The 14,218-nt window shown below is 41.1% G+C and overlaps 2 protein-coding genes across 2 annotated transcripts; both read left to right on the top strand.

Annotated features, from left to right (window-relative positions):
- The first annotated feature begins 33 nt into the window (after window positions 1-33).
- On the top strand, window positions 34-3,828 carry pvalb9 (parvalbumin 9). The gene is made up of 5 exons (XM_076759822.1): window positions 34-295; window positions 1,217-1,284; window positions 1,955-2,087; window positions 2,608-2,717; window positions 3,553-3,828. The coding sequence occupies exons 2-5, from the start codon at window positions 1,224-1,226 to the stop codon at window positions 3,576-3,578; spliced, it is 330 nt and encodes a 109-aa protein (XP_076615937.1). The 5' UTR covers window positions 34-295; window positions 1,217-1,223; the 3' UTR covers window positions 3,579-3,828.
- A 1,049-nt stretch (window positions 3,829-4,877) lies between these two features.
- Window positions 4,878-13,990, top strand: ccz1 (CCZ1 vacuolar protein trafficking and biogenesis associated). Its single transcript, XM_076760772.1, has 17 exons — window positions 4,878-5,026; window positions 6,188-6,263; window positions 6,371-6,467; window positions 6,605-6,702; window positions 6,951-7,044; window positions 7,188-7,268; window positions 7,357-7,404; window positions 7,504-7,587; window positions 8,264-8,439; window positions 9,006-9,087; window positions 9,417-9,478; window positions 10,547-10,658; window positions 10,996-11,029; window positions 11,223-11,340; window positions 12,480-12,638; window positions 13,189-13,316; window positions 13,434-13,990. The coding sequence occupies exons 2-17, from the start codon at window positions 6,250-6,252 to the stop codon at window positions 13,487-13,489; spliced, it is 1,443 nt and encodes a 480-aa protein (XP_076616887.1). The 5' UTR covers window positions 4,878-5,026; window positions 6,188-6,249; the 3' UTR covers window positions 13,490-13,990.
- Window positions 13,991-14,218: the final 228 nt, after the last annotated feature.

The raw sequence follows: 14,218 nt of genomic DNA, 5'->3' as shown, positions 1-14,218 counted from the left end.
AGGTCAAAAGTTGATTGGACACAAACCGCTGTGTTATGACAGTAAAGGAGAGCAGAGAGCAGCGCGTGGCGGATATAAACACTGCAGGCTAATTGGCCAGGTGAGCAGGTGAGGAACACGAGAAGGAGGCGACTGGCTGAGGGGGAATTTGATCCGCGGACAGGTTGGAAACTCAAGCATCCGTCGGCGCATCCACCCCGGCCTATATAAGAGCGAGCCAGCTGTGACAGAGCACCACAAAGCCTTACCTGCTGCTGCGTTGAACCTGGACGGAGAGGAAGCCGAGCCAACAGCGGTGAGTCCCACAGCTGCACAGGGAGAACACAGGTGTTGGCCAGGTGTGCTGTACTTGCCTGCTCTGTGAGGCTTGGCGGGCAGTAGAACTGTAGCCTGTATTATATTGTTTGTCACTTTTGCAGAGGTTTATACAATTTGTAGCCTTGCTTATCCTGAATTTTGTATGTGCACCGATTTGCCACCAAATCCTCCACAGTGTCCACTGAGAGGACAAACTGAGCGGTAGATGACTTGATAAAAGATGTATTCCTAAGAGATGACAAGTACAACATAAAAAGCTCATTACACAAAAAGATGTTTAAACTTTTTATGATGCCAGATTAGATTTTTCATTCATTCTTGCAAAAAGCACCGTCGCTGGCTGTAATTGCTCTTTACCTCTTAAGCAATTCTTTAATTAAAATTGGGGTGAGGCTGTGTTTTCACAGTTTGTTTGGTTAACACTGTTAAAGGATTATTTAAATAAAATAAGATCTATAAAATGTAATATATCCCCACTCCAATCATTTATGTATGTCTTTAAGTGCCAATCACCAAAGCAGTTCAAGGGCAGCAAATAGCCTCAGTAATTAAGAGACCACCAGGGGAAATCAGACCAGGCTGAGATAATAACATAATTATTGTGACATGAAAACACCGAGGCAGCATGCAGTACATCTTTTTGAATTTGCTAAGTACGTTTAAATTTGTGGTTTCACTGATTCTCTACTTTATTTTTCGGACAACTCAAGCATAGTCGCCAGACAAATATGAGCTTTGATGGGATCAAAATATTAACCCAGATACACCTGCAAATACAGAAAAGTTAATCCAGCACGGTGACAAAAAAAAGTGCGTCTGAGAGAGAGAAAGTGTGTGTGTGTGTGTGTGTGTGTGTGTGTGTGTGAATAATTTACAGATCTTTTCTTTGACCCTACAGGACCAACATGTCGCTCACTTCCATCCTTTCAGCTGAGGCCATTGAAAATGCTGTCAAGGACTGTCAAGGTAGCATCTCCACACACACACACACACACACACACACACACACACACACACACACACACACACACACACACACACACGCACACACACGCACACACGCACACACACACAAGCCCTTCCCTATTTGAAACTACTCAGTATTCAAATACCCACAAGCATATTATGCAGAGTGCACGCATGACTTCAGCTTATGATAATAATGGATCACAGGTAGCTTTAACTAACTAAATTCACACTTAATTATAATAAGATGCACAACAATCCTGATCCATGAAGCCGACCTGGTCTTAATCTGTGTTGCACATCTTCATAACGCTTTCCTCCAAAAGGTGCATAATCTCCTCTGAGGTTGTGTCGTTTCCAATATTGTGCAGCATCCTCTCCACTAAAGTCATATCCAGCTTTAACGGAATTGTGACCAAATCTGCATTTGGAAAGATTTTCAATCATCTTGTCTGTTTTAGTGGAGGCGTGTGTCTACTGGACTTAAAAGATAAAAAACAGGGCAGGAAAATCTCCCACCTGGACAGCAGCCACATGCTGTTTTAATCTCCACATCAGCTCCCAACATAGCCAACCCCGCGGGTCAGCTCGCCATTCTTGCTTCTGTTCTTTTTTTTTTTTTTTTAAATCTAATGTTGTGTGTTAATATGTGTTTATTGTGTGTTTCCAGCTCCGGACTCATTCTGCTACAAGAAGTTCTTCCAGCTGTGTGGCCTGTCCTCAAAGACCCCCAAGGAAGTCAAAGATGTCTTCCAGATCCTCGATGAGGACAACAGCGGCTACATCGAGGAGTCTGAGCTCAAGTGTGTGAAACAATGATAGTTAGATAGTTATCATGTCTCCCTCTGAGACATGATAGACCTCAACACTTCCCTGGTATACTGACCTAATCTCCTGCATGTCTACCCATATCCTAACTGAATACAATGCAACCACATACAGAGCTGCTTTAAATTTTATACTTGCAGTATCACCATTTTCATATAGAATTATTTGGAGTGAGTTACAGAGCAGCCTGGTGTGCATTTGTGTCTGACAGACAGAGAGATTTAGCACAATAAATCACACAGTGATATTATTGGGATGACACCATTAAGCTGTCTCCTAATAATCCACGATGGGCAAAGTGCCATTATTTCATCTGTGTTACATAATTCACCTTTGTGTGATTGTGTGACCACAGCTGAGGGTCGACTTGAGCCGTGCAATTTAGGAATTGGTGTGGTTATGTTTTTCTATGCACCACGGTTTGTACGTGTGTGTGTGTGTGTGTGTGTGTGTGTGTGTGTGTGTGTGTGTGTGTGTGTGTGTGCGCGCGCGTAGGTTCTTCCTGCAGCGGTTCGTCCCCGGGGCGCGGACACTGACCGAGGCAGAAACCAAGAGCTTCATCTCAGCAGCTGATGATGACAGTGATGGCAGAATTGGAGCAGAGGGTCAGTATCTGATTTCTCAGATTGTATTTGTACAAACTCACGATGTAGGCAGAAATGATCTCATTGGTTGGACTGAATCTCAGTGGGTGGAGTCAACTGATAAGAGCCAGCTGACTTTATGCAGTTGAGAGCATTTACTGATAAAGTGCATTATTATTATTACTGCAGAAAAGCAGTCAAGTTTACTCACTTTCAAAGTGTTTCAGTGTACTTGGTTCTGGTCACTGAGGTTTAACTGAAACATTAAGATTAAAACTCTTTGATATAGTCAGTCTTGTTAAAGGTCGAATTCATAGGAAGTGAGATTCACGCAAGAGATTTATGAGATCTTGAATCATGCACTTAAGATTTTGATTCTGATGTTAAAAAACTGCTTTTATGACAACAAAAAAGAGCAATAACTTAAGCATTTTCACAATAAATGTTTGGTTAAATCCATCTTTTGAGCTCAGAGTTAAAATGATAAAACGTTTCTTCAGCGTTTATTTGGTGCAGTGATTGAAATGGTTTGTGCAGCCATGTTGTTTCAGGTTTATCAGTATAGAAACCATCTGCAATGACACGAGAAGTCATGACCTTTAGATGCTTATCCCAGTTGTGCCCATCATCCAGTAACCAGCAAATATCTGAGCTCAGCCATCTAACATAATAGGACAAATTGGACAATCAAAAAAAAATAAATTTAAAGATTTTTACTCTGTGCTTCTTTTTATTTTCAATCATATGTTTATCAGTTCCACATAAGGTTGAAACTTTCTTGGCTCTGTGATTTTGAGTTAAAGGCAAACGTGTATTTACACATCATGGCCGTGTCAACATGCTTTTCTTTCTCTAGAATTCCAGACTATGGTCCTGTCTTGAGTTTCACAGCTGAAAAGAGCTCAAGTCTTCAGGTCTTCAGTCCTCCACCCACCCTTGGAGTCTTCTGGTTCCATCTTCTATTCCCAGAGATTTCTTTTGTTTTCTACTATACTCTGTGTGCGCTCATTGTTTTTGAATGACCTTTTGTCCATTTAAAGACAATCGACCTTTAATTTCCACTGTATTGGTCCATGTTTTCTTTTCTGTGCACACCGCCTCTGACAATCAATGGGATTAATAAACATGTGGAAACATAGATCACCCCTTTATCGTCATTCCTCATTTAATACTCCAGCAAAAAGCTCATTTATGTGCAACATTAATACATGAATGTACTGTACAAATACATACTCAAGAACATTAACAACATGACTGAAAGCAGGGAATAAAAGCATTATCCAATTAGTTTTGCATGTCTGAATATCACATGCAAATGAAACGTTTCCTTGTAAAATGCTGTATATATTTTTAATTTTCTTTCCATGTCATGCAATATTTGATTCTTACCCATGAATAGAAAATTGTACAAATATGATCTATATCATATTCTAATATGAAGTTCTTCAAATACAAACACAGAATCATGTCTTCACTGGACAGAGAAGACAAGACGATGTTTAGAGACAAACATGGGTGCAGACTAATTATGGCAACGATGGAGCTCATTTTTTCCAAGTTATCACATTCTGTTTTATTGTATTGGTGGAACTAAAATGTTTACAATTGAGCAGTTTGGATTTAGCATTAGTTTAGTCAGGAATTTTAAGGTTTATATTTCTTTATGAAGATATGAAATAAAACAATAAAGGGATTGATGTGAAAGTAAATATGCAACCTCATTAAAGCAGCAGATAGAACCTTCCAAAAGTTGATAGTATGCAACAGAAGTCCTAATGTGATGATTTGTTAAAAAATCCAGTCAGTGTGCAACTGAGTTGCAGAGGGATGTCTTCAAATGAAAGGCCCAACAAGCCATGGACCAGAACAAACTTAAGATGAGATCAAAGAAGTGTTTCGCTGAGTTAACATGAAGTGTGGGGGAGATGTGTGGAAATTTCTTTCTTAGCTGAAATAAAGTGTCCTCTTAACCTCTAGTGTACAATGAGGACTAAAACCTCTTCGCAAACAAGTGTATCTTATAAAACCTGACTGACACCAAGTTCTTAGTACAAATACTATTGCATGAACACATCAGTGCACATTCCAAGTAATTTAAAAACTCAAAAGTTATTCCACAGTTCATAAAGCCTCATGTTTGCCTCGGAACCTTTATGTGGCTTGAATTTTACCCGAGCAGTCGAACTTGTGACGCCGCGCTGTCAAAAACAGGAAGTTAAGAATGTAGAGTATAATGCGGCATCTCCTCTCATTGACTTATTTCCTCATTTTTTTCTTTTTGTATACGCAACGTGTAGCCACAAGCATCTGAACGTATTGGGCTCTGTCAGGTGAGTGTTACCGCCATGTTACTATGTTATCATCACAGTTTTTCTCCTCCTGAATCTCTGCAAATACAACTCTACTGCTAGCACAGCTAGCTAGCAAGCTAGCTACTCAAACTGGCTGAACATCGGCGGGTTGCTTGCTTGGTGGTCAGTTAAAGTGCAAGTAGTTGTACTCATTAACTTACAGAGCCACAGGCGTCACTTTGTATTCTCAATTCATTGAATCATAGTTTACAAAAACAGCTAAGTTAGCTCGTGTGTAAAGGGTTGTTCCTCTCCGGGTTTTAGCTCAGCTCGCACAGACTTCACCGGTTGAATGACATCAGTTAACGTTGCGAAATCCACATCATCTTATGTACTCACACTGGCAGCGACAAAATGCAAAACAAGTAGGAAGGAAACATACCTGGTAGATGTAGAGGTGAGAAGTATCACTAATTCAAGTACTGCACCGAAGGAAAAGAAACACAGAACTTTCCCTCTGTTGAATTTATCTAACGGCTGCTAGCTTACTCGCAAGTTAAGGTTTTAGCATTAAATTCGAAACTTTGATAACCTCATAACACATGAATGTTATAGTTAAGCTGCCTGAGACTTTGTGAATTGTTTTGCCTCATATTAACAATTTGCCCACCACGTTAATATCAATGACTGTATTAGAAGCATTTCTCATTAGTTTTACGTAGCTGCAATAAATTGAACTGGGAAATGTGTCTATATTGATTACACCCGTTTTTATTACCAGTTTTCAGAAAGCTGAAATTTCTATAGGTTGCTTCTTGTAACTAATCACAACAGTTTTCATGTAATACCATAAAGCTAAGGATTGTTTTGGTAGTAAAAGCTGAGTCAGTGGCCTGCAGTGACTGAATGAATGCATCTGCTAACACAATATTGAATTTTGACATCAACAAAGAAACATGGGTTGGTTACGTCATTTGCAATACTTCAATAGACTTCACAATTGAGTTACATACTGATCTGGAAAATAAAATAGGTGCATGCCAAGTCTAAATCCAACTTTGCCCTGATACACATCAGCTATACTGTGTGTGTGTGTGTGTGTGTGTGTGTGTGTGTGTGTGTGTGTGTGTGTTAGAAGTTAGTGATTATCTCTAGACTTGTCACGCTACAGTATGTGATGTGTTTGTCTCCACTCTGCAGGCACACGGCATGCTAACCAAACTGCCTTTGGAGCAAAGGAAATCCAGACACACATTACACTAATGCTGATGGTTAGGTAAAGCATGCATGTTTGTGATGATACAAGGCTTACGTCTATGTAACTTTAAAGAAATCCAGAGATCTTTTATCGGCGTTATCTGCTTCCCTCTGTGTCTGTTGCAGTCCCAGAATGGCCTCAGGAATGCAAGAGAAACAGTACACACCGTCTCTGCTCAGTTTTTTCATTTACAACCCTACGTTTGGCCCCCGGGAAGGAGAGGTGAGGTTGATTCCCAGATAAACACGTCCAGCGTTTACCTGCTGAATCAGTTTGATCAGTTCTTCTTTAACTTTGGTTACGAGGAAAACGTGTTGATGGTGTAATTGTATTACTAATTCAGGGTTGTATTTTTTCAGGAGGAGAAGAAGATTTTGTTTTACCACCCAAGTGATGTGGAGAAGAATGAGAAGATCCGAAACGTGGGCCTTTGTGAAGCCATTGTACAGTTCACGAGGTAAAGAGTTCAGTACTGTAGATGTGGAAGAAGTATCTAACATGAGTTACATTGTGTGATGTATGTTAATGAATTGCTCAGTTTGACAAGCTACATTAAAACAAACAGAAAAGTCATTATTTTAAACCTGAAGTATAACAGATTAGGGAAATGTTGCAGTAAGCAGCCAGTCTGTGAAAGCATCAAGTCTGAGCATCTTGTTCAGGTGTGTCTCCTTTCTTTTCACACTCATGTCTCATGTCTTCCAGGACATTCTGTCCAACAAAACCAGCTAAGTCCCTGCACACACAGAAGAACCGACAGTTTTTCTTTGAGCCTGAGGACAATTTCTGGATAGTCATGGTATCTTAAAGGCTTACGTGCACATTACTTGTTCAATATTTACTCTTTGTCCCGACTTTGTCGACCCTCCTTCGGCAGGTAATTTAACTTAACCTCTCTAATCCGATTTTATCCGCTGTTTGTATTTCTAATTCACTCCTCAGGTAGTTCGAAACCCAATGATTGAGAAACCAAACAAAGATGGTAAACCACCCACAGTAGAATATCAGGAAGAGGAAATACTTGTGAGTGCTTCGTGATGCTCATCAGCATCTGCATGTCTTTCATTAGATGTTGTCAGTTTAAACTTACTATGCTCTCTTGCCTCTGTAGGACACTGTTTATGGTGCAGTGGTAAGGCAATGCTACAGTATGTACAAGGTGAGTGTGTACTCAGTTGAATCTGTCAGCCCTCTCGCCATATAATTACACCAACACACTACCTCAAACTAACAGGTATTACTTTCTCTTGTGCTGTAGCTCTTCAATGGCACATTTGGCAGAGCGATGGACGCCGGCGGGGTGGAGCTGCTCATTCAGAAGCTTGAAAAGTTTTTCTACAGGGTAAAAAGCTCTCCATAAAATCTTTACTGTTAACTCTGAGGTTATATCATACGATTTTATTTTCATGCCCAGCATGTATTGACTTTGCTTTGACATGCATGTGCACACACGGAAGGGCTGGCCTCCACTGATGGTATTTGGACGCTCAGTGACTGTGTTTGTTTCTTTGTCACTTGCTCGTGTTACTCCAGGCGACGCTGTTTAAAAGGCATTTTCAGTCATGGCTGATTTCTTCATAATTATCTGCCCACATTAGCTGTCTTCGCTTCATGCCGCAGTCACCTCGCTGGATCGATAAACACTTTTTTTCGAAAGTATAAAAGATTCATTTCTAATTAGGGAATACCCGTCTTAAGTTATCAGGGGCTTGCCTCTGCACCATGTAACCCAAAGACGGAGAGAGAGAAAGAAAGAGAGAGGCTGTGGTGTGCCTGTCAGAGGTTGAATGTCAGTGTGTCTGCCTAAGGATGATGCAAGCGTCTCCACAAAGCATCAGTCAGTTTCTTATTCCTCCGTCTTTATTGCGTTGTAAGCAGGCACTCGTAGGCAGGTAAACTAACCCCTTTCTACTTTCCTTCTACTGTGTCTCTGGCCTATCTCTTCTTATATTCTGTGTGTGTGTGTGTGTGTGTGTGTGTGTGTGTTTGTGTTTGTGTGTTCATTCTGGGGTTTCCAGTATCTACAGACTCTCCACTTGCAGTCCTGCGACCTACTAGACGTATTTGGAGGCATCAGCTTCTTCCCACTGGACAAGATGACCTACCTGAAGATCCAGTCGTTCGTCAACAGAGTGGAGGAGAGCCTCAGTCTCATCAAATACACAGCCTTCCTCTATAACGACCAGCTTATCTGGTACCAACTTTGCTTTGAATTGTGTGCCCTCGTCTCTTAAATCCACCTGTGGGTGTCTTTACTTTATGTGCTAATGCACAGCCTACATGACAACATTATACATCCCTACACTTATAAACAAACTCCCAGCATTGGCTTTGGCAAACACATCATGGCATGCTGGGTAAACATAGGCGAGTCCCATAATCCTCTTTGCAGTTAATGTGCTCCCTGACATGTCACTTGCCACCTGGCGCGGTGTGTAAGCCCCGGGGATTACATGATTGCTAATGAAATGACTCGAGAGCAGCATGATCTTTCATTTTGAGCTCTCGACAGACAGCCAGAGAAGAGCGCTTTAATTATTTTCTAAATTAAGTGGCATTGCTCTGGAGTGTTCGCCATAGCACGTTTACAACCACCGCTGAACTGCTATTCCCACCAGGAAACACTTTGTTTTAATATCCAGCTCATGGTGCACAACACAGTTGGCAGCGCACTGAAAAGTACAGCACACCAAAACACGGGATGTGGGTGTGCTGCGAAGGTTGTAAGGTGGAATTTTGTCCTTGTGGTTTGGTCTGCAGGAGCGGACTGGAACAAGATGATATGAGGATCCTGTACAAGTACCTGACCACCTCGCTGTTCCCCAGACACTCCGAACCAGAGGTGAGGAGCGCATGAGGGACGGATAAAATGAGAAGCCAAAGGAAGTATAGGAGACACATTGAGCATGCAATTAAAGGGAGCAGTGCATGTTTGTGTAGGATGGAGGAAAGAGGCTCGTTGAAAACACCCTGCACAGCATATTTGTTATGACATGACCATCATAGCACTGATAGTGTGTGCGCTTCCAATGCAATGGTCCTCCCTGATGATGCCATGTGAGCTCAAGTTTTTATGATCCAGACAGAGAGACAGCTGACCTCAATATGATCTGTGAACATTGCTTTCAGAGCTACACATTTTCCCTCTAACCCACTCCCTTCTCCTCGTAGCTGGCTGGCAGGGACTCTCCTCTGAGGCCAGAGGTCGCAGGGAATCTGTTGCACTACGGGAGGTAAGTCCCTGATCCCATGAGTCTGTATCTGTGTTCCTCTGCAGAGGCTTGGATAAAAACCAGCGGGATTTGGGGTTTTGCTTTAATGTCTGTTGATGCAGTCTGTGGGATAATATCAGTGAAGGACAAGGTGTCCATCAGTATGCATCAAAAAGCTCACTCTGTTTACATTTGCATACACGTGTGCACCAGTGTCATGTGGTTTTGATCCACTGACAGTCATGAGATTTTGCATGCAGTCAAACTATTTAAATAAGAGAGAAGGGGCGACAGTATCACTACAAAAAAAGCCACTTTCTCTTCAGTTTCAGTGTACATATTTAACCAGAGAGAGTTTGCACAAGTGCTTGTGTGTGCGTGCTGCCTCACTCCGATCAGGGTACAGTGAAGTAGGTCACAGTTGCACTTGGAGGTCTGTGCAGGCAAAGCTGCGCCAGAGAGTCACATGTGGCATACAGACATGTGTCCCAGTGCAAATGGTTACTATTAAGTGGCATCCTTGGAATCCAGTGTGTTAACAGTACAACAGTGAATTCTTTGTTCAGTTTGTGGTCTTGTCTTTTGGATCAGTCTTGGAGGAATAGCAGCTTCTGATCCGTGTTACAACTGAACTAATGAATCTCTTTCGTTCTGTATGTTAATTGCTTGATTAGGTTTGATTTAGTCCATCCCACCCTTTGGTCCAAGATATCTTGTCAACAGCTAGCTGTCTTGGAAGGAGGAGGGTCCCTCCCCCAACCTTTTGCTCTAGTGCCAACATCAGGCCAAACCTCCCCCCTGTAGTAGCATTTAAAACACGAACACATGATGTCATAGAAAAAAACAAAGCCTGACTTCGCTGATGTTTAATGTAGATATTCAGGATCCCCTGTGGTTTAAATTTTGATGAACAATTGATTATTTATATTACGTGAGGCTGTACTTGGGTAAACTAAGTGCTAGTGTTACCATGCTAACAATGACAATACTAACGCACTGGTGTTTAGCAGATATAATGTTTGCCCATGTTGATTTTCAGACTCATAATTAAGATATTTATCCAGCCGTGCTGTCCTCCGTTCTCTCCAGGTTTTTGACAGGACCGACCAATCTTAAAGATCCAGAGGCCAAATTCAGATTTCCAAAAATATTTGTCAGCTCAGAGGATGGCTATGAGGAGCTGCATCTCATTGTTTACAAGGTAAGGTAGAGTCGACATGGTCTGCTCTTTCATGGCAGCCCACAGGCTTCATTCAGTCAGTAATTCATACACGTAGAGGAGTTTTTTTAATGTATTAAAACAGGGGGAAGTTGTTGGTCTTTGTCGTAATCTGCGACTGGAGGATTTGTTTATGAACAGCAGGTTTAGGATGAAATATTCCACTGCTCTATCAGACGATATGGATTTTTTGGGATTAGACAGCTGAATTTTAAAATGATGAAGTACGTCCCACGGTGCTCATCATCACATTAATGTAATTTCTAACCTGTGTGACCTTGATTCTGCGTTTCACCTGCACTGATCTGCTCTGTTCCAGGCGATGAGCGCTGCAGCTTGTTTTATGATCAGCGGTAAGTGTGCATCCAGTCGCCCACCCACTTAAACGATGCCGTTAACTTTCATTTCCCTTTTCCTTGGTAATTTTATTTTACTATTGTCTACTATTTCAGCCACTTGGCTGATCACATAAAACTAAAATATTACAATTTCTTCAGCTCATGACCCATAATGGCTGACTGTCTTCTCTCCTCCGTCTCTGTTCAGCCTCTGTGGAGCTGACGAGGGACTTCTGTGAACAGCTGGACGGCTTGGTGGGCCCTCAGCTCACTTTGCTGGCGTCTGACATATGTGAACAGTTCACCATTAACCGCAGGATATCAGGGTCAGTTGAAAATCTGTCTAATTATGGCTGCAACAAATGATTAATTTAATATTTTTCCCCCATCTATCGTTTAATTTGGGAAGTGTTAAAAAATTGTGAAAAGTTGCCAAATGCTCATGTTTGAGAAGTTGGAAGTGTAAGACATTTAAAAATGTCCCTACTTGTAAAAATGCCAAACATTCCCGTTTCATCCCCTCAATTGTAAGAACTGGCTATTGGTCTTACTTAATGGTTAACTGGATATTTTTAGGTTTTTGAGTATTTGGGAAAACAAGTGTTTAAAGGAATAATTGGTAGCTGCAGCCCTACTGTTGACTAATCAGTTAATCAGGTCTTAGTGCTACATCATGTACAGGCAAATAGAACATTGTCAAGGATTAGAGACACTGTGGAACAGTGGCAGGAGAAATGATCAATGAAGTCCAATGATTAGCAGTAGCCATGTTGTTTGTCATCAATCTGCAGCTGATCCTTTGTATAAACTCTGCCTGGCTGGCAGTGATAGATGAGACTCTAAAACACTGGATATCATCAGGGCACTACTTAGGGGTAACTCAAGCAGAGTAGCTTTAAAGACTGGCATCCTGGCCCGCTCTCCTTTAACCCCAGCAGTTAGCTTCAGATACGTTCTCGCCTGTAATCCAAGACTACACTCCCTGGCCCGGGCAATTTGATGGGCTCCTTTTTTAATCACCCTAGTGAGGAACTGAATTAATAATGCCGTTCCAAATTCCTCAGCTGGCATTCAGGTCTGCGTCCTGATTTGGCCTTGTGGAACTGTAAATAATTAGACACAGCACAGATAAAAATCAGGTGTATGGCCTGTTTGGACACATATAGTAGAGATGCAATTACAGTGCTATTGTCAGGAAAGCTGTTTTAAAAGCTGTATCCTCAGCTCACTTTAATGTGGGTGGACAATGGAGTGGGCTTAATTAAAATGCACAAATGGCTATTTGGTGGATGTTATCGTCCAGAGTGATTTGGCTTTACTGTATCACACATTAAAGATGTGTGTTTACTGAAGTACACAGAGGCCACAGGTCTAGATTCAGTGTTAAAACGTAATAGGAAATGTGTCTTTTCCACCAGAACTGGAATCCTTAATCCTTTTTTTTTGTAATTGTGTGTCCATTCAGGCCAGAGAAGGAGCCCCAGTTTAAGTTCATCTACTTCAACCACATGAACCTGGCGGAGAAGAGCACCATCCACATGAGGAAGACTGCCAGTGTTTGCCTCACCTCTGTCCACCCTGACCTCATGAAGATCCTGGGAGACATCAACTGTGACTTTGCCAGGTACAGCAGACAACACTGGCTTTGTAAACGCCAAATCAAAACATGGATACAGTTCATTATAGTTAAGAAAACATTATCAGCACAGCTTTGTCATTTTCATGCATAATGTGATGCCTCGGGGAACATTGGAAACTCAAACCTCTTTTGAAACAGTCATGAGACTGTAGTCATGTGAAAGTCTCATTTTCAGTCTGTAGCTCAGACAGCGGAATCAACATTCATAGAGTTTGTGCTCGTGTCTATCAGTTCCTCTTCATGTGCAGATGTCGTATAGATGTTCTTACCTTGATAGCACTATTTTGAGGTTGAAATATAAGGTGTTCCATGTGGATCTCTATTGTGTTTTAGTGTGAAGTTAAATGTTTGGACCTGTAAGTCATATCAGACACAGACCTTAAGAAATATTGCATTTCATGACTTAAATGACATTTTGTTGTCTGCAGTAAAGACGTAATATTAGAAGTACAGTTACCTTAAAGTACAAAGAAGCTGCTGTGACTGTGATACCTGCCATAATTTGATGACGCTTAGTTCTTTGTTTGTCTTCCAGGGTGGATGAAGATGAAGAAATCATCGTAAAAGCAATGACAGACTACTGGGTAGTCGGCAAGAAGTCAGACCAGAGAGAACTGTATGTGATCCTGAATCAGAAGAACGCCAATCTGATCGAAGTCAATGGTATGTCTCCACCACCTGGCAGCGACTGAATCTGTCATGAACTCCACAATCGACTATCCGCCTTGATATTTAATCTCTGCTTCACCCCTAATGCCCTTTGTCTTTTCCCCGCTACAGAGGAGGTGAAGAGGCTTTGTGCAACGCAGTTCAACAACATTTTCTTCTTGGACTGATGCAGCAGACAGACAGAGGCTGTTTCACCACACTAAAAACTGTCAGTGTTGCAGGGTATCATGACAGCATCAGCGTTATGCAATAATTGCATTGTAAAATAAGGAAAAAAATAAAAAGTTCTCTCAAAGTTTTTTTTTTTTAATTTAACCTATAAAAATTGTAATTTTCTCTTGTAATTAGGTGTAAATCCAGATTTTTACTCGACATGTACTTTATTTTCTTTCTTGCTTTGTACATACTTCTAGGATTTTGTTAACTCTTCATTTGATTTCTATCAAATTCCAATTTGTTCATGCATTTTTTTTTTTTTTTTTTTTAATGAACACTTCATGACAATGTCTCAAATTGATTTAAAAACTGACATGTACAGGACAGTTTAGTCCAGGTCCCACTGATGATCAGCGATAGTTTTAAAATAAGATGTCATCATGTCAAAAGTATTATGGTTTGTAAACAACTGCGCTAACTTTAAATAAATTAAGTCATTTTACTTGGTGTAAGCAGTGTCTTTCTTTCTTTCTTTTTCTTTTTTTTTTTTTTTAGTCGAAGATGCACATCCACTGAAAGCTTTGGACAGCCAGCAACATCATGTTTATCCGAAAATTATGGGAGCCAAGACAGAGAAGGAACAGACTGATGAAATCTTGGGGAAAAATAAGCAAGTAGAACAGGTTAAGAACATTAAGAAATGTTCAAGAGTGTGACACTAATTTGCCTGATGTGACATG

This window comes from Chaetodon auriga, chromosome 20, assembly GCF_051107435.1.
Source record: "Chaetodon auriga isolate fChaAug3 chromosome 20, fChaAug3.hap1, whole genome shotgun sequence".
In the NCBI taxonomy this organism is placed as follows: Eukaryota; Metazoa; Chordata; class Actinopteri; order Chaetodontiformes; family Chaetodontidae; genus Chaetodon; species Chaetodon auriga.
Note: the sequence above shows the minus strand (reverse complement) of the source record. Positions and strands in the feature narration are given on the sequence as shown.